A 21,441-nucleotide genomic window follows, 5' to 3' on the forward strand; every position below is an offset into this window, starting at 1 on the left:
ACTGAACCTCTGCACATCTGCTCCCACCTGCAGTGGCCCTGCAACCCTAGCCCCAACAGGTAGGATGGTCAGCAGGGCAGCATGGGCCAGCAGGTTGGCATCCTGGGCTTTGTCGGCACCTCAAGTCTGCAGCCACGGCAGGCTTATCCCAATCAAGCCATCAAAAGGCTAACAAGCTGCCACTGGATTCCAACATGGCTCCCACCAGCAGGGTCCCTCTATCTGTGCTCTCCCAGGACCCCTCCCGTCCTAATCCCAAGAGCTTCCCTTTAATCCTAGAAGGCACCAGAACAAGTTTCTGTGCTTTCCCAGATTGTCTGCCAGGAAACAAAACATTCTGTTCTGCATAGGTAGCTTTCTTTGCTGGAATTCCAGTTCTCATTAGATCAGGTGAAGGGAAAACAATTCTAATATGATTCCCCTTCTATGGAAAATAGAAATCTGAATTTTAATATTAAATTTTCTCAGCTTCATCAAGGAAGATGACATAATGTGAGCTCATTAGTTCATTAACATGAATTAAATTATACTAGCTTTCAAAATTGTACTTCCCTATCTGTCCACTAGCCCTACACATGCATTAGCTGATGCTAGAACTCAAGAGAGAATGTTGCTTTCATAGAATTTTCTGTGAATATGCTTTGGTGGGGTGAGAAGAGGGGGGTCAGTTTTGTGGAAAGTTATGATTTTCAGTGTTCCAACCATGTGTAAATAAGGGTAATTAGATAAAACTGTTGTTCAGGTTGCTATTGAAGTAAATTAAGAAACTCCTCTAAATACTTTGTAATGATCTAAATCTATAGCAATATATTGAGAGGAGTGTAGGACATAATTTGGAGTCAGTTAGATAATGAGTCTTATTCCCAGTACTACAAGTTAATGGCTGTGTGACCTCAGGCAATTTACTTAAACCTTTCAGAGAAATCTCAAGTTTCCTCTTTTATAAAATAGGGTTATTAACACCTAGCTAATTAAAGAATGGAATTAGTAATGTTTTTAAGTGTTTAGCACAGTCTCTGGCCTGTAATAAGTGTTCAGTAAGTGACAGCTATATAATTACATCTGTGGTACACAATTTAAAAAAATTGGATTCATTTTCAAATAATGTAATTTTTACTACTACATATATCTTAAATTCCTTTCCTAAAAAACTGCAATTTTTTCAATTAATTTTCCAAAGTATTACTCTTTAGAAAGACCCATTGAAATATGTTACATTTGTGAAACAGAGCAAAACAAATACTTCACTCTGTTTGTTTTCCTTGGAGAGCGGGTGTGTATGTCCTCAGGCTCCGAGATTAAAAAGTCCTGCCCAGACCAATAAAGGAAATTGGAACTGTTTATTTGGGGAAACTCGGATAACTAAGGGCTGTTTCAGTTACATAATGAAGTCAGAGTCACATGGTTTATCCACAGTGAGTTACTTTATGGGTTTCTTACAGCTTCCTTTTTCTCCACCCCTGTCACCCTGCAAACCTGTCTTGAGGTTTGAGGACTGTGAGGTTATGACTCAGACAAATGGGTTAAGAACATCTGGGAGTCAGACTGCTGGGTCCAGTTCTTGGCTCTGCCACTTTCTAGCTATGACCTTGGGCAGTTGACCTTACCTTCCGAAGCCTTAGTTTCCTCATTTCTGCAGCGTAATAATTATGACCTCAAGGGACTGTTATGAAGAGAGAGAAGTGAGAGAATCTGCATAAAGCACAGTACTTGGCTTAGAGTTATCAATAAACATTTCCTGTTACATCCGATGAACGAGGAGGAGGCTGCAGTAGTGATCGCCACAGAACTAAGTTCTGACTCTTTTCCCTCAAATAATCTAATAACAATCCTCAAATGAAAATCAAACCGTAAGTTTGCCTTCCAAATACAGTAGAACTAGCCATAGATTTATAGAGTTAAATAGCAGTAAGGGACGATGCCTGGCATTATCCAGCCTACCCTTTTCCACCACCGCCCAACTCGCCACTTCACACGTGAGGAATTGAGGCCTGGAGAGAACAAAAAGGACTTGGGTGTGGGATCTCTGCACTTAAGGAGAGCTGCAGGTCAAACCCAGGTATCCTGACTATTAGTCTGTATTCTCTCCAGCGTTCCACATGCTTCCCTAAAGCATATGTGCTGTTTCTAAGCGCTTTGTCATTTTTATATGCCGTTCACCAAAAAAACATGCCAAAAGCATTTTTTAAAAAATAACAGGGCTTCCCTGGTGGCGCAGCGGTTGAGAGTCCGCCTGCCGATGCAGGGAACACGGGTTCGTGCCCCGGTCCGGGAGGATCCCACATGCCGCGGAGCGGCTGGGCCTGTGAGCCACGGCCGCTGAGCCTGTGTGTCCAGAGCCTGTGCTCCGCAACGGGAGAGGCCACAACAGTGAGAGGCCTGCGTACCGGAAAAAAAAAAAAAAAAATCAAATGCTGGGCTTCCCTGGTGGCGCAGTGGTTGAGAGTCCGCCTGCCAATGCTGGGGACATGGGTTCGTGCCCTGGTCTGGGAAGATCCCACATGCCGCGGAGCGGCTGGGCCCGTGAGCCATGGCTGCTGGGCCTGCGCGTCCAGAGCCTGTGCTTCGCAGCAGGAGAGGCCACAACAGTGGGAGGCCTGCATACCGAAAAAAAAAAAAAAAAAAATCAAATGCTATTAAGAAAATTCATCTTCCAAAGGAAATTGATGATTTTGCTCCAGGTGACCGTCTTTGATGTTTTATTAGGTGCTAAGTGCTGATCTCTTTTATTCCTTTCTGCCAATCTACAACCTCTATTTCATAGTATTTCTACTGTGTTCACAGAGCACTCTGACCTGAGCAGGCAGAATGCACTCCATTTCTCAGGTCATGGGTTTTATTGCTAGGCTACCAGGCTACTGTAGTCACATAGTGTTACGTCAAAGGGTCTGAAGCACATGCAGTGTGATTTCTGCCGAGGCAGATCCTCTGCTCAGAGCTGGATGCTCTTAAAGACTGCCAGGCCTCCTTTTGTTTGTTACTGAGGCTCTTCTACTTCCTCCCCAAAGAACCCGAACCCTAGATTCTTTGTCTTTCTTTCATAGCTTCTGGTCACCCACACTGTTTCTTCTGCCATCTTGAACTTGGCTCTGACCGGGAAGTGCCTTCCAGATTCGCCAATCACATTAACGTCGAGTTCAGCATGCCTACAACTTCTGCCTCCAAAGCTGCCGTAAGATCCATCTCTGTGGAAGACAAGACCGACGTCAGGAAGTGGGTCAATTATTCTGCACACTACAGCTACAAGGTAGCCTCGGGAGGCATCTGGCTCATGTTTCCAAGTCTGTCTGTGCACCCCCATGCCCTCCCCCTTCTCATTCCTTTTAGCAGTGCCTGCCCAGGGTGCACGGTATTCTCCTACCACCTTGCAGGCGGTTTACCATGCATAGTTGTGGTTGAGTCTGCTCTGAGTTAAATGAATAATCTCTCTAGCAGGCAAGAGAAAGGTTGGAAAGAGAAGTACAGGCTGATGAAGGAGGAGTATATAATATATAATGTCTTTCAGTCATCATGAACAACAACAGAGTAATGGGGTAATGGGATTATTATTACTCATTTGTCATATAATTTATGTGCAGGGGAGTGAGTTTGGAAGTGGAGAGAGGGTCAGGAAAATGCTAACGCAAAGCATATATTTCAGCTACAGGTGTTGATGAAGTGGATCTGAATGAAGTTTACATAGTGAAGTATGACACAATGTATGACAGTATGTCATAGTGAAGTATGACATATACCAAGTCATACAACCTGGTCACTGGGCCATAACTGGACAAACTCAAAAGGCAGGCAAGCTTCTATAATAGTAACAGGATCAGGGCTGTGAAGGAGGAAATGAAGTTGGAGATTTCCGACACAAATAGTGATTGTATCCTGAGTAGTTAGAAATTCAATAGGAGATTATATGCCAAAGATGGAAAACAGGGGGTTACTGAAGGATTTGGCAAAGTGGTTTAATAATTTTCTATTCGTAATAACATCCTTAGATTTATATGATCATTTAATTGTTCTTTAAGTATTTCCTTACTTGTGTGATTTAAAACATTAAACTACCAAAAAGAACAAATACTCCATCTTGTGGCCAGGAAAAAACCCAGCACTTTCCTCAAACATGACCCTAGTCAACTGTTCTGTCTTGGATTGTTTCCCTCATCATAAATATCCAAGTGGTATTGAGAAGAGCGGCTTTAATTATGAAACTCCTTCAGCTCAAAGGATTCCCTGCTTGATTTATCAAAGGCTTCAGATGAGGTATATCACTCTCAAGGCAAGATTAATTTATTAATCTCTTTACAGTTATAGCTACAGTATTTTCCAAAAGATATAGGCAGAACCGTAAACACTACAATACTTATCCATTTGGAGACTTTTTAAAGGGATAAAATAACGGAGAGTGTAAAGAACCAGCTGCAAAGGAATTCATTCATTTGATAAACCTTTGTGATTGCCTGCTGTATGCCCATATTATAGGGGTACAATAGTGAACAAGGGCCTGCCCTGTCCTACGAAGTCTGTGGTGTAGCGGGTACAGGGTGTAGTGGGAATATACACAGAGGAGCATCTGACTCTACCTGGTGAGTCAAGAATAGCTTCACAGAAGAGGTGACCTTTGAGTAGCTGTGTAAGGCAAAGAATAAGAATTTTCCAGGTGGACTGAGAGGGAGAGGAATTCCAGACCAAGCAAAGGGCATGTGCAAAGACAGAGCCATAATATACACATGGCCAGTAGCTTGGTGTGACTAAAGCCCAGAACATTAACCAAATTACAAGGACTCTCAAAGAACCTAGTGAGCTTTTCTCTTTTGGTTTATTTATTTGTTGGGATGTTTTCCTGATATTTCTTCTGATATTTCTCTCCAACTTCTATTCTTGACAGGTGGAAATTGAGCAAAAAAAGAGTTTGAAGCCAGACTTTGAAGGAGATGAAATGGAAAATCCCAAGGAGTGTGGGGTCCAGTGACGAAGCCCTACTGCAGGGGGCCCTGACCTGAGCATCACGACAGGATGTCTTCCTGAATAGCTGAAGTTCAAGGCACTGCCTCCCGTGGCTACTCCACGTTGGGAACAGTGTATTGGACCTCCCTGTTTGTAGTTACCTGTATTCTAACAGGAAGCCCTAAGGTGCTTGCTTTGGAGAGGCTCTGATCATGCCTGAAGCACCTGCGTCACCTGACTTTTTGGAGCTTACTGTATAATTAAGCCTCCTCTCCACTCTGCTTATCTCACAGCACTTGGGTATGGTTTGTGACTGATAAAGTCAGGAAAAGAAACTCCCAACATCATTGTTGGCGTGATTTCCTTCCGATGTTCATCTGTCACTTACATCAGTTTCTGGAAAACAATCTTGAGAAGTTAATTAAGACTCCATCCCTGTCACTCCCCTTAGAAAAAGTTGAGAAAAGGTACAAAACCGGTTTCCTCTTTGGGTCTGCTAGACCTTTCATAGGTGTCTCCATTCTTCAAATGTTAACACTGCAACAGAAGTTTTTGAGATGCTTCCCTCCTGGTTCTAGATAGTGTTGACTGAAACACTTCTTCCATCTTTCTAAGGCATCAGTCCCAGGGTTCATCACCCTGAGTCACAGTAGACAATGGAAAAAAGGCACAAGAGGACACTTCTAAATTCTGTGAGTAGCCCCACATTCTGCGAAGAGTGGCTATTGAAGGGAAAGCAAAATTGAGCTTTTACTTTTCTTCACTCTGGGGAAAAAGAACGTTCATTGTAAGATTATCTTCAATTCAGGAGACAGCTTAAACCTCAGTGAATTTCCAAATTCACACTGAAAAGTATAGGCCATTTTTGATTCCTGAAACAGATGGATACATGTATCTCAGGCATCTGTCAGGGGCATTTGGGAACTCTTTATACCTCATAGCCAATAGACAGCTGCGTGTGTCTCTTTAACTCAAACTTTACAGGGATTGTAAGTTGAAAAGATCATTTTAAAAGCCGTTTCAAAACTGAGCTTGTATGAGCTTTTCCTAAAAATGCAGAGTTTGATAATCACAGTATTGTAATAGATCTAAAAGGCAGAAGACTCTAGGGTAGAGATGAGGGAAAGCCATATTTTTCTAATGTTGGGAACACTAAATCCTGATTCCAAGAATCTAGGACACTCAATATTCTTTCTCTTCATCTGTTCCAGCTCACATTCTGTACCTCTGCATCCCAAAGAGGATACGAGCTCAACAATTTAAAGGCAGCTTTAACCTGCCTTCCTGTTTCTCCCATGAAGAATAGAGTAAGGGTTATCTGATTTGTAGATGACATAGAAATAGACATATAACTTAGTCTGTTGACTGGCAGATTTGGGATTAGTTCATTCCATGAATATTCACTGAATTCTATGTATTGACATTAGGATATAGAAATCATTGTAATTTTTTGAAATACCTGAACATAAGACTGAAACTAAAAGGATGAAATTAAATAGGCATTAATGAGAAACTCTATATTCTGAGTTTCTTAAATGCAGCCCACTAAGTACAAAATGGGGTACCTATGTGTGTACGGATGTATGTGTTTACCTGTGTGTGTTAATGGGAAGGGTGTTGGAAAGTCCTGGTTTCACAGCAGTTTTTGTATAAAATGTTTTCTTGGGGGAAATGAGTTCAGTTTTGAATCGGGAGTATATCATAGCTATTCACAAAACTAATGCATTCAGCCTGTGGTAACAGAAGTCTAGGGAGTCCTGCATGCCGCACTGGTCAGTCCACATCTGGATGAAGGGCTGGGTTCAATTCTGGGAACCACATTTTAAAAGAGATGTTAATAAATTGATTGTGTCCAGTCAGGTGGCCAGGGTTGTGGAGAGTGTGATTATACATGGAATAGGGGAATACTTCCTCTGAAGAACAGAAGGTATAGCTGGAAAGGGAAAAAGAGGGAATGATACAATAGCTGCCTTGAAATCTCTGTTGAGCTGTAAAAGGGGAGAGGAACTGGACTTTTCCTGTGTTGCTTCAAAGGGCAAAAAGAGGAGCTTTATAGATGACAGATGTTTGCTTCAATATAAGAAAGAACTTTGTAATGAGTTGTTCTAAAGAGGAATGGACTCGAACAGTAAAACTTCCAGTTGCTGCAAATGCCCAAAGGCTAAAATAACCCATCCTAAATGCTATGAAAGGGACTCTTAGATTGGATTTGGGCTAGATTCTTAACAAGATCCCTTCTACATATAGGTTTCGTTTCAACAGTATTAGGACTCTGTTTTTAGTTTGATAAGTGGTTTTTCATGCTCTTTGAAATACAGTGGAGTCCCCTAGAGGTCTTTGTCAACTGAGGACTCCAAGGCCTAGCCCTTCCCCTGTTGTGCTAAAAGCACATGAGATTCCTTATAAAAACATTGAAATGGGTTGAAGAGTTGGCAAGGTGAAGGTCATTCTACCACCTTCTTTACCCAAGGTTAGCACCTGTGCACCCTCTCAAGATCTGTGCTTCACCTGCTAGCATCACATGTGTATCGGTGGTTGGACCCTTTTTTCCTGTTGGTTAATTCTCATTGCCTTTGTACTTTCACCTGGACATTTTTTTTTTTAAACCAAGGGATGGGGAAATCCCTTCCATGCTATCTACATTCACCAATCATATTAGCATTCATTTTTAAAAACCTACCACCTTGATTTCATCAGATTTGTTTTCCCTCTACTGTTTTTTGGAAGTTGATTATGGGTAGCATTTAGGGGGGTGGGAAATATAATACCATATATTTTTAGATGTAGTTTCTATGTAGTTTTGTTAATAGCCTACATAGAAAACACTGTTGGGCAAATACCTTTTTGATATGCAGATGCTAAGTTTGCCACCCTGGACATGGATTTTGTGTGTGTGGCCACAAATAATCCTTGTCTATGTTATCAGTAATGTGAAAATATTAGAAGTGAGTTCATTGTACCAATACATAGTCTTACTATTACTATTAGAATATAAATTAGATGTCCCATGATATTAAGAGCTGTGCTTTTTTTTTTGAGACTGGTGACTTCCTTTTTTGACTTTATAGTAAAGGAGGATGAGAGATGTACTCATGATACATCAAACGAGACTGTGAGGTACTTTGTGGGTGCACCATTAAACTCCCTTTGCCACTCTTGTAAATATACTAGTTATGCCTTATCAAGATTGTGTTATTTTACTTATATGAAATATAATCTGGACAGTTTTTTTCTCTTCTATTTTCTTCTCCCCGCCACCCCCCACCCCATGCAACCCTCCTGCACTATTGGCAGGGCTCATAACCCTTGAGAACATTTTCTTTCTTTTTGGCTGTGCTGCATGGCTTGCGGGATCTCAGTTCTCTGATGAGGGATTGAACCCAGGCGACTGCATTGAAAGCGCCGAGTTCTAACCACTGGACTGCCAGGGAATTCCCAAGAACATTCTTTTAATGTAAAATATTTCTTATTTGAAATTAGAGCGATTTCCTTTCAAATCCTGTAGATGAGGGCAGGAGCCTATTTCCCTAGAAATTCATATTCCCAAGAAATGTGATCCATGGAGGCAAGAAATGGCTCTTATTCTTTGTTTCTAGTACCTACCACCAAGTTAGTTTGGAATATAATAAGTTTCAGCTACCTTAAATCCTGTGCTGATAGGACAAACAGATATTAATGAAATAAAGGAAAATTACTTAGGTATTCAATAAATGTTTGCTGAATGCATACTGACGCTTAGACTCTAAGGCTACCTAACCCTTACTTATCATCAAACACATTAAAGCACACAAGCATGCTTCTATTTCCTGGAGAACTTAAATAATTTTTCTTTCCTTGCCTCCACTGTCAACTAGTGATAACTGTCAGCACTTAAGCACTTAATGTGCATCTGAACTTAAACTACAGTATATCTTATTCATATTGAAAAACATTTTTATGCCCAAAGATAACAGTAGCACAGATGCTGTCACAGTCCAGATTATTGATTCAGTTCTTGTACGTCAGACAGCTCTGTGAGCCTAAGCCTTGACCATTCGAATGGTGAGAGGGAGAAGAAAGCATTTAATAGAGTACATGGACAGTCTTGGTGTGCTAGGTCTTTGTTTTCCCCAACATTAACCACTGACCAATGTTACCGCGCATTTATTTTGTCACCATAGTAAGAAAGATGGAGGCCTGGGGTAGTAAGGCTGAAACGTGTGAAGTGACATCATGATTTCAGAGCTGCTTTAAATCTCATAATAAGTTTCGTGGTGGGAAAACAGAGAATGATCTGAAATTTTTCTTAAAAACCTTTGAAATATTAAGTTGATTTGACTAGGAAGCACTGCCATTTAGCCTACTTTAAAAATTTTTCCCAGGTGGGAATGGTAACTTTAACTCTTCTACGAATGATGATTATAAGTTAATTCTAGCATATCTAGAGTTTAGGTCATGTTAAGAATGCAACAGGAAATTCAAACAAAACTGACCAAAAAGCTAAATCCACAGAAAATATTATCTAGTAAAGGAATTATCTCTTAACATTTCACTAACAAGTGTCATTCAAAACATGACAGCTCTTATATAAAATTAGTCATAGCATTTTCACCAACTTCTAAACATATTGTCATCACCAATGTCTAAGTGCCAATTCCCTACAAGTCACCATCTCTCTACCATTTAATTATGTTCTTTTTAAATGAAACTTGCTTTGGATATTGTGACTCATATTTATGTATTTAAAGAATTAAAAGTGAAAGAGACATAAATGTGTGTGTCAGTAGTATTTTCCCATGTATTAACTAAAGTAAGAATATGGAATTTTTACATTTCTTTTACTGTGCCTTAGCAAACCTGATTTAGAGTCTAGTCCTTTTAACAGTTGGGGAAAAAAAAAAAAAAAGTATCTCTGAATTTGCAATTCCAGGCCTGTAAAGGCAGAAACTATCCATAGCAATGTGTTTGGTAGTGCCTGGAGAGAGGCAAATAATAACTGCATGTAATGAAAAGCTATAAAAGAACAGAATCAAAAAACAGAATGGCAATATGAAAAAATATAGAGAAATGACAAATACAGCACTGGCCACCAAACCTCAAAATACTTGAACTAGGGGCTTCCCTGGTGGCGCAGTGGTTGAGAGTCCGCCTGCCTATGCAGGGGACACGGGTTCTTGCCCGGGTCCGGGAAGATCCCACTTGCCGCGGAGCAGCTGGGCCCGTGAGCCATGGCTGCTGAGCCTGCGCGTCCGGAGCCTGTGCTCCGCAACGGGAGGGGCCGCGACAGTGAGAGGCCTGCGTACCGCAAATAAATAAATAAATAAATAAAAATACTTGAACTAGAGGCCATCCCTTAAATGTAAGGAGCTCCAGGAATAATAAAAGATTGCCTAGCAGGGATAAACAACAGAATTAATTCAGTTCAGTAAGTATTTGGTCAAGGTGCTGTCCCAGTAACCAGCTTCCCTAAAGGGGGCTAAGGCCAAACACAAGGACACGGAGGACTGTTGATGTAAAGACATTGGTGGGCGAGCCCTTTATCCAGGGAGAATTGGGGTTTCTCTGAATCCTTAAAGGACACAGTCATGAAGACGATCGTCATGTTAAGTCACTTGCAATTTTCCCAGTTGGGCTTCAGAAACCTCAGCTAAAAAAGTGAGGATGCTGGACTGACTGTTCCCTCAGATCCTTTCCAGCTCCAGTGTTACGGATTATTTTACAAACTGTCTTTGGTGCCACTGTCTGTCAGTGATACTTCATGTCAATAGGACTCTTCATATAATCTTAAGAACCAAGAAGTTTAAAATTTGAATACTGGGAAAAGCAGCTGGCCCATCTTTTCTCTTTTAATGTCTCTATCCTTTACCATCTGCCCAGACAACCCTGCAGTCCTCTATTTTGTAGTTGCCTTCAAAACACAGATAAACATGGAGGATCAAAAGGACGGTGAAGATCAGTTGGAACACTACTCTGGAAGTTCCTCTGGCATCACCCAGCACAACAGTGGTGTGAAGGTGAAGAGGAACTGATAGGATTTGGGTACTACCTGAAGTAGAAGTCGGTCTAACCCTCCAAGGGGCTATGTCGGGATGATCAACAATTTACAGATATATCCTTTTATACAAAAGACTGCAGAAATCGAGGGAGGAAAGCAAACTTAGTAAACATTCTGGGACTATCTGTAACACAGTATGGCAAAAGGAGATGAAAGGGTCGGTCCTCCCTATCCTCACAGTCTCTTAGTAACATGAAAATGTAATTATTTTTTTAAAATGTGTACAAGCTACAAAATAGCATCTCTTTTGTGGTATGTGTTAGTTTGATTTTAGGTTCCTATACTAAGAGTTGCTCAAATATAATGGCTCAATTCCAGCCGGACAAAGTAAAGGAATTTTAGCATCCTCTTCCTGTTCAGTCCCACCTTCTGCCTCGGATCAAACCCTCAGTGCTGGCTGTGGACACCATCTAGCTGCACTGTGACTGAAGCCTTAAGCATCGCTGTCTGGCCTCTGTGTGCTTCAGGGTCAGCACCCACACGTGGTTTCCAATGGGAGCGGTTCTGGGAAAGCAGATGTGCAATCAGATCCTGACAGCAACCTGTCGGACCAAAGCATCTAAGGGTTTTGAAGTACTGGGGTGACAGAGGGAAGAATATGAACTCCTCTGACCCTAAGTCAGCATGCATTTAACCTCTGTGTCAGTCAACCTGCCAAAAGAACCTGGAGAAAGTTTACCATATTCAAGAAATGAAACAGAATCAATCAGTGTTTTAAGCCAGGGAGCGCTAAAAGAGCACCCCCTCCTCACTCTCCATTTTTGTAACGCTCCTAGAGCATTTCAATGTGTCAGGATGGAGGGACCCAAGATCCAGTGAATGATTCAGCTGATCCAAGGCTTGGCTTTTCCTTCCTTCATCATCTATCCTCATTAAATGTAACTTCTTGTACTATGTGATTTATTTTATGTTAAAAACAGCTTACTTAAAAAAAATGTGCCTATGTAATAAAGTCTACACACTGGCTAACTCTATAGAGGTGAGGTTTTGTTTTTAATTGTTCTGCTGATTATCATCTGTAATACCCTTTTTGAGCTAGGAAAAAGAGCTGTTAATAAAAATTTTTAAACAATATCTGTCACTATGTAAGATTTAATGAGGTCAAGCATAATAAAAAATATTTATTATTAAGAAGATTCATCACCCTGTTACTATAGTGATCATAAGCTGACAAGTTAACAAGTGACCTGTATCCTAGTTAAGTTTATCATGAATATACTTTAGTCAATTCAAGACATATTTATTGCATTGATATTTTGGGTCTAATTCTGTGAGAAAACAAACAGTTCCTAAGGTGGTTTGTTTTTGGCAGTAAGTACATATACACATAAGTAAGTGAGAAATGTAACAGAGCACATAATCAATAACAGTATTTGCATTACGTTCTTGGCATACTGTCAGCACTCAACAAATAACTGTTCAACTGACTGATGAATCCAAGAGACCAATGTCAACATACACAGAAAAAAAATCAGTATGAACTAGAATACTTGGGAGATTTTCACAAGAAAGATGGCTTTTCAGTGAGATCTGGAGGTGGGGGTAAAATTTAGCTCGGTGGCAAGAGGAAGGGAGTTTAGGGTTGGGAAGAGGCAGGTGTAAAAGTGGTTGGATTAGCAGGTGAGCCTGACCTGGGTGAGGGGTTCATGCACATCAACAGGTAAGAGTGACAGTGAGGCCATGCTGTGGAAGAGCTGGCCTCCAGGTTGAGCGTGGACTCAATCTAATAAAGGCTATGAAGCCACTTCAGAATCTGGGCAACAGAGCATTATTCTAGAAAGACTAATCTGTCTACAATGTGCAGGGTATTTTGGTCTAGGGAAAGGATTGAACACAAGGAAAACAAAGGTTTTTTGGAGTAAACAAGAAAGAAACAGAGCTTTGTGTTTTGTTTAGTTCAGACAGACCACAGACATTGCAAAGTACAGTTATCTACAAGGGGATAACTCAGGCCAGTTCAGTGGCCCCCTGCCATTGAGAGAACTCTATCCTGAACACACAGAATTTTATAGCCTATTTGGTACAAAATTAACTGATACTAGTAACTGTTATCAGGTGCACAATAGTGTTAAAAGCCAAACAAGAGCATAACATTTTCTTAAGTTGTGGATTCTGAAGAATATTCTACTCCTTCCCCCTATTCTTCCATCCCTATCTGCCCAGCGTCCTCTTGAACAAGTTTTGAGACTTAATTGTCTAGGTCCCACATTATCACAAGGTTTTAGCCTCTAAGGTCCCCCTTTCCTTTTAATATCCAAGTGGAATAACTACTCAAGTAACTGTTTGAAGCTAAGTATGCTCCCTAATGTTCCTCAGGATTTGGGGGAGGGGGAGTTGAGAATGAGGGGAAGTGAGGATGAGGATTGAAATGTCCTCAGTGTCATTTGTCAGCTCTTATTCTAAACTCCCAACCCAGCTCCTCTCTGATCACCTCCGACTGCCTCCTCTGTATTTCTCCACACTGGGCAGCTTTCTGTATTCCCAAAGCATAATAATATGCCCTAACACTTAGGTAGTGCTTATACTCTGGTGCCGCGACCTGTAGTAAATATTTTAGATGCATTATCTTATTTAATGAAGGCAGCCCCCCCCCCTCCATTCTGCAAGGCACTAATAACTCAAGGCTGGTGGTACAACCAATGTTTACTGAAGGTTAGCAATCAATGGTATTTACAGCACAAAACAGGAAAAGAACTTAAAACTGAATATCAGATATCCCTGTTTTTAAATTTCATTACCCATACCCCATGGAGGAAGTCCTTATTAAACATCTTTCTTGCTCAGCTCTAGCCTGAGTAAATGGAACCAATCCCTCAAGTCCCCAAACGACTGTCTCACTGCCAAGGGAAAACTCAAAACTCTTCTTAAAAATCCCATCTTAAATAAGAATTAAGTTCTAAAGTTCAACACTCTTGAAAATCACTTAAATTGTCTATAAAATAAAGCAGACTACAGTGTCAGTCTTCTTTAATGAAAGTCACTCTATGACCCTCAATTAACTTTTCAATTTCTTCATTGAGGATACCAACAGGAGTCATCACCACCAAAAATGCCGGCCACCTGAACAATGCCTTCCAGTGCATGGTCAATGTGGGGAAGTCATAAAAATGAGTCGCACAATTATTCCGAGTTTTACCAACATGAATTGACTGTTTCAGTCTTGACAGCATCTTTTATCTGCCTCACAGACCCACTGAGTGGAATCGCAGACCAAATAACTTGAATAGAAGTATAATATCTCCATTGTACTTCACTTTATTATGCAAAGCAATTTTCAGTTCCACTCTATCACATCCTGTTATGGACCCACTGAAGTATCTTTCCAAACTGAAGAGAATTATATCTTAGCTCTCCAGAAAAGAACTTACAAAAACTCACAATTTTTCTCTAGTGGAGTCAAAATTACAGATAATATTTTTCAAAAGGAGTTAAAATCAAAATACATGTACTTCCCTCCTCAGCACAGTCTAGGTCAACAGAAAAGAACAGGATAAAATCTATTCTCCACCTGTCAAGAGCACACCCCAGGGGTCAAGACTTTTCTCTCATCACCCTCTTGCTCTCCTCCCCTCTCTTCTTTTCACTAATAGGCATAAAGTCCTGACAGCCTAGACTAATCTGGTGGCAGTGGCACAGAAAGGGACATACCTCAGAGACTGGGACAGTCTCCAGTTATTTCTTCCCGTATTGAACTCTTTTGAACAAACCCCTATTGTACATCTCTTCTACTGCCTTTATCACTTGTGTGCTGCCTTTTAATGTTTTATATTTATTAGGTTTATCCTCCTCATTAAAAAGCAATAGAGGGCTTCCCTGGTGGCACAGTGGTTGAGAGTCCACCTGCCGATGCAGGGGACATGGGTTCGTGCCCTGGTCTGGGAAGATCCCACATGCCGCGAAGCGGCAGGGCCAGTGAGCCATGGCCGTTGAGCCTGCGTGTCCGGAGCCTGCGCGTCTGGAGCCTGTGCTCTGCAGTGGGAGAGGCCACAACAGTGAGAGGCCCGCGTACCGCAAAAAAAAAAAAAAAAAGCAATAGAGAACTGGCTTTCTCAGCATGTGGCCAAAAGGCACCAAAAGCAATAAGACAGTCTCTTCAATAAGTGGTGCTGGGAAAACTGGACAGCTAGCTACATGTAAAACAATGAAATTAGAACACTCCCTAACACCATACACAAAAAGAAGCTCAAAATGGATTAAAGACCTAAATGTAAGACCAGACGCTATAAAATTCTTAGAGGAAAACATAGGAAGAACACACTTTGACATAAATCACAGCAAGATCTTTTTTGATTCACCTTCTAGAGTAATGGAAATAAAAAACAAAAATAGGACTTCCCTGGTGGCGCAGTGGTTGACAGTCCACCTGCTGATGCAGGGGACATGGGTTCGTGCCCCGGTCTGGGAGGATTCCACATGCCGCAGAGCGGCTGGGCCCGTGAGCCATGGCCGCTGAGCCTGTGCGTCCGGAGCCTGTGCTCTGCAACGGGAGAGGCCACAACAGTGAGAGGCCCGCGTACCGCAAAAAAACAAAACAACAACAACAAAAAACCAAAAATAAACAGATGGAACCTAACAAAACAAAAGTTTTGCAAACCAAAGGAAACCACAAATAAGATGAAAAGACAACCCTCAGAATGGGAAAAATATTTTCAAATGGAACAACTGACAAAGGATTAATCTCCAAAATATACAAGCAGCTCATGCAGCTCAGTATTAAAAAAACAAACAACCCAATCAAAAAATGGGCAGAAGACCTAAATAGACATTTCTCCAAAGAAGACATACAGATGGCCAAGAAGCACATGAAAAGCTGCTCAACATCACTAATTATCAGAGAAATGCAAATCAGAACTACAATGAGGTATCACCTCACACCAGTTAGAATGGCCATCATCAGAAAATCTACAAACAACAAATGCTGGAGCGGGTGTGGAGGAAAGGGAACCCTCTTGCACTGTTGGTGGGAATGTAAATTGATACAGCCAGTATGGAGGTTCCTTAAAAAACTAAAAATAGAACTCCCATACGACCCAGCAATCCCACTACTGGGCATATACCCAGAAAAAACCATAATTCAAAAAGACACATGCACCCCAATGTTCAATGAAGCACTATTTACAATAGCCAGGTCACAGAAGTAACCTAACTGCCCATCGACAGACGAATGGATAAAGAAGATGTGGTACATACATACAATGGAATATTACTCAGCCATAAAAAGGAACGAAATTCGGTCATCTGTAGAGACGTGGATGAATCTAGAGACTGTCATACAGAGTGAAGTAAGTCAGAAAGAGAAAAACAAATATCGTATATTAACGCATATATGTGGAATCTAGAAAAATGGTACAGATGAACCGGTGTGCAGGGCAGAAATTGAGACACAGATGTAGAGAACAAATGTATGGACACCAAGTGGGGGAAGGCAGTAGGGTGGTGGTGGTGGTGGTATGAATTGGGAGATTGGGATTGACATGTATACATTATAATATGTATATAATAGATAACTAATAAGAACCTGCTGTATAAAAATAAATAAAATTTTAAAAGAAACATTTATGCTGACTAAAATATATTTATGCTGTTCTCTCAAAGAGAGAATATAGTATATGATTCCAATTTATATAAAACTCTAGGAGCTGCAATTTCATCCACAGTGACAAAAAGCAGATAAATGAACGTCTGGCAGAGGGAGGTGGATTAGGAGTGGGAGGGAGGGAAAAAAAAAAAAGGATGTGTGGAGCTCACTTCCTCCCACAAATACATCAATAATACATCTATATCTGGAAAAATTCTCACAGAATACCTAGTGAACACTGGCAGAATTTCTCAAATACCCCAAATCACAAGAAAGATCTCCATGTAACCAGGTAGAATGAAAGAAAGAAAAAAAAAAAAAAATCAGGAAAGGACTTGCACTCCTGGGAGGGAGCTGTGAAAGAGGAAATGTTCCTGCACCCTGGGAAGCTCCTTCACTGGCGGGGAGGTCAGCTGGACAGAGAGGGAGTTTCAGAGGCTTGGAGGAGAATGCAGCAGTCGGTTTGTGGCAGGCAGAACAGAGAGAGACCTGCACAGATGATCTGGGCCCTTGCCCTCTGCTCCTGAGCCTGAGACGTGTGTCCACTGCTGTGGGTGGGGGCTGGGTGCTGAAACTCGGGCTTAAGAGCACAGACCTGAGGAGAGGACTGGGGTTGGCCGTGTGGAGACAGCCTGAAGGGGCTGCAGCATGGTACAGGCCGCAACCAGGGGTGTATGCGGAAGCCTGGGCCCACCATAGAAGCGAAGCACCTTTGTTAAGGAGCGTGGAAGGAAGGAAGGGGGCACCCATAAAAACCTCTTTCTCTCTTTCTCTCAGATGACTTGGCGCCACCTCTACGAGTTCTGGGAGTGCGCCAGCGGGTTGGCCACACATGGTAGGGCAGAAATCTGAGTTGAAGATAGAATAATGGAAATCACCCAATCAGAACAGCAGATAGAAGACCAGATTTTAAAAAATGAAAGCAATATAAGAGCCTATGAGATAATATAAAGCTTACCAATCTACACATAATAGGGATTCCAGCAAGAGAAGAAAGAGAAAAGGGGATCAAAAATGAGCTTGAAAAAATTATGGCTGAAAACTTCCCAAACCTGAAGAAGGAAAGAGACATCCAGGTACAGGAAGCAAAGAGGGTCCCAAACAAGATGAACCCAAACAGACCTATACCAAATATTGTATGATCTCACTTATATGAGGTACTTAGTGTAGTCAAAATCATACAGACACAATGTAGAATGATGGTTGCCAGGGGCTGGGGTTAGAGGGGAATGGGAAATTATTTTTTAATGTACAAAGAGTTTCAGTTCTGCAAGATGAAGTGTTCTGGAGACAGATGGTGGTAACAGTTGCACAATATGAATACACTTTGTACACTTAAAAATGGTTAAGATGGTAAATTTTATGTGTATTTTACCCAAGTAAAAACCATTGAAAAAAAATCAATCGACCTCTTTAACCCCACCAAATACAATCCTATTTCTGTGAGCTAACAACAAAGCTTCTCAAAAAGTTGTCTATATTTGCTCTCACCATTTTTTAAAATTTTCTTCTCAATTCACTATAATTTATCTTCCATCGCCATCACTACACTATAATGGCTTTTAAAATAAATAAATAAATATTTATTTTTGGCCACGGTGGGTCTTCGTTGCTGCGTGTGGATTTTCTCTACTTGCGGTGAGCGGGGTTACTCTTCATTGCGGTGCGTGGGCTTCTCACTGCAGTGGCTTCTCTTGTGGCGGAGCACGGGCTCTAGGTGCGCGGGCTCAGTAGTTGTGGCTCGCAGGCTCTAGAGCACAGGCTCAGTAGTGGTGGTGCACGCGCTTAGTTGCTCCATGGCATGTGGGACCTTCCCAGACCAGGGCTCGAACCCGTGTCCCCTATGTTGCCAGGCGGATTCTTAACCACTGCACCACGAGGGAAGTCCCTATAATGGCTTTTGTCAATGTCCTTCAACTTGATAAATCCAAGATCTTTTCTATCATTATCTTATTTGCTTCTCAGAAGCAGTGGACAGCAGTAACCACTCTTTTTGAAACATTCTCTTCCCTTGGTGCCTGTGTCCACCCCTTATCCTTACTCCTATTCTCCTGGTTCATACGCTACATCATTTCCTGCCCCTTCCCAGTCTTGTTTTTTGGCTGTTCCTCCTTGGCCCATTTTCTGAATATCAGCATGCTTCCCTTTTCTCCCCTTACACTCCTCCCATGATCTCATACATTCCATAGCTATAAATACCTATACATGCTAAGTGATGCACAAATCTTTATCTCCAGGTCAGCTTACTGAGTTCTAAACTCATATTCAACAGTTTATTATCGTCTCCAGTTGAATGTTCAACAGATGTCTAAACCTAACCAAAACAGAAATTTTCTCACCCAAACATGTCTTTCCCTCAATTTTCCCCAACCTTAGCAACATCCTCCCACTTACTTAACAGAAACTTGAGGGGGTTTTTTTGGCTGTGCCGTGCCTGCGGCATGCAGGATCTTAGCTCCCCAACCACGGACTGAACTCGTGCCCCCCGCAGTGGAAGTGCAGCGACTTAACCGCTGGACTGCCAGGGAAGTCCCAGAAACCTATGAGGTATTTTTGATAGTTCCTTTATCTAAACCTCATGTTCTACCCAAAGCAAGCCTAACTTGATCTCTTTTCAAAACATATGATGAATCTTTCTTTCCATCTCCACTCTTCTCACCTGAATTTCTACAATTACCTAACATGTTATATAATATTTACTTAGTTATTTCGTCTATTATCTCACCAGTCTTATGAGCTTCAGGAGTGAAGGGAATTTTGTCTGTTTTGTTCTGTGCTGTACCCTCCTGGCCTAGAATAGGACTTGATGTGCCATAAATATCTGTTGAATGAATGGAAGAAAAGTCTAGTGGGAATCAGACAAAAAGTAATTATAATGCTTTTTTAAAAAAGGAGAAACTATGTACAAAATTTAGAAAAGACAATATTTCCAGGCCTTAGAATTAGGCACAGCTTAATCTTTCCCTTTGTATGAAAGAAAAATAAGTACCAGAATAAAGAACACTGGGGAAATGTTTTAGTTTTCCCTTTAAAATGTATGTTGAAACAAAATGCACAAGTAATTATATCAAATATTATTACTTTCCAAATAATTAAAAAAATATAGAGAAATAATGATAGGGGAAATGATGGAAGGAATTAAAGGTTTCAAGAGCTGATTTCTCCAGAAAGGAAGAAAGGATAGATATGTGAAGAAAAACATAAATGTGTAGTATGAAGAAAGATACAGAAACAAATTTTAAAAGGCAAAGAACTTTTTCTGGAGGAATGAGAAAGGAAGTTGGTCTGAACTTTATAGGACAGCCACATGGGATCTTTATAAAGTCAGAGATAGGAGGGACAACCTATAGGGTGGGTAACTTGTGACTATCAATTAATACTTAACAGGTGGAAATCCTAAGACTCATCAACTCCATTTCTTAGAATCCACCCTACAAAGATAGTAACAAAAGCATATATAGGGGCACGCACAAGGATATTGTTGCAACAATGTTTAAAATAGCAAAAAAGGAAAGAGTCTAACTGCACTTTCAAGTTAAATAAATTATTGTATACTCATACTATGAAATTCCATGCAGCCACTAAAAAACACCTGAGTCAGCTTGAAATTTACTAGCCTAGGAAAAGATAGACTGGGTCTATGAAAAAAGCAAGTTGCATATAAAATTTAAAGCATGATTCCATTATCTAGAGATAGGTACAGGGAAAACACAGGTGTGATTGAGAGGTGTGAGTAGAGACAAGAACACAGGAGTTTCATTTTTATTTTCTATAGTTTTCCTTTGATGGTTTTGGTAATTTAATTTCCCTTATTTTGTGGTCCCCCCCACCCCCAATAAAATATTTTTTAAATGTTATGATTGGTTAAGGTTAAAATTAAGAGGTCTAAGTATGGAGACTCAGAACATACTGAGACTTTCAAAATGGTCTGTATTTGATAATCATCCAATCACATTTGTAATAAGTCAGACAGAAATTCTGATTTCATTTTTTAAGCCAATACTGGAATGATGAAATTACATCAAGGTCACCGAACACAGGCTATGTTTGGTATTCTGTAACTACTGCATTAGAAAGGAAAAATAAAAGCAAAGGAAGAAAGGGAGACTGAGAAGAGAAGGGAGGGAGAAAGGAAAGTACATAAAGGGAGGTTAAGCGAAAAGGGGAGAGAGACAGAAAGAAGGGATTTGGACTTGATTGTGTTGTCGTTTGCTAAAATTAGAACTAAGAAGCAAATATGTGATGAATTCTATCGTTTGAAAATAAAACCATTGTTAGTGGTAAATGTCACTAAGCAGGCAGCAAAATATATGAAGAGGAGATGAAACAGCATTCTAGGGACTGTGGTTTCCTAGTCCTGTATTCTATCTGGGTTCAGGTGTATTTTGCCATTCTGTGGCCAAATAACAGTATTGATTTTTATCACACACTACGACATATCTGAAGCCTGAAAACTTATCATTTTAATTTGAGATTTACTGAGGAATGGCAATGCATTCTATACCTCACAAATGAGCAATTATAACTCTTGACTAGAGTTTATATAAAGCCTCAGTTTTAAACAATCTGAGTCATTTCAGGAAAGTGATGATCTTCAACTATGTTGAGACAGAGAAATCAGTTATTCAAATGATCTATCCTCAAGAACTGGTATTAAAAAATGTACTTATCTAGAGTGTAGTATGTGTTTTATCTCAAACTTGGAATTGCTTTCTTCTTTGATTCTAATTTTACCAATGGAAAGAACTTACACATGCAAAAGACAGATATGAACTTGCACTATCACAACACTGTTAATCAACGATACTCCAAGATAAAATAAGGTTAAGAAAAGCCCAAAAGATATGTGTGAGCTTGCTTAATTGGTGAACTCAGTTCAGAAGTGTTCTGATTCCTA

General features: G+C 40.7%; 1 protein-coding gene across 1 annotated transcript in view; it reads left to right on the forward strand.

The window, feature by feature from the left end:
• The window catches only part of STON2 (stonin 2), a 107,886-nt gene extending 102,929 nt beyond the window's left edge, over window positions 1-4,957 (forward strand). Inside the window, exons 5-6 of the mRNA XM_065871488.1 lie at window positions 3,045-3,247; window positions 4,874-4,957. Of these exons, the coding sequence (XP_065727560.1) occupies window positions 3,045-3,247; window positions 4,874-4,957 (287 nt within the window). The remainder of the gene's footprint in view (window positions 1-3,044; window positions 3,248-4,873) is intronic.
• Window positions 4,958-21,441: the final 16,484 nt, after the last annotated feature.

Source organism: Phocoena phocoena, chromosome 2, assembly GCF_963924675.1.
Source record: "Phocoena phocoena chromosome 2, mPhoPho1.1, whole genome shotgun sequence".
In the NCBI taxonomy this organism is placed as follows: domain Eukaryota; kingdom Metazoa; phylum Chordata; class Mammalia; order Artiodactyla; family Phocoenidae; genus Phocoena; species Phocoena phocoena.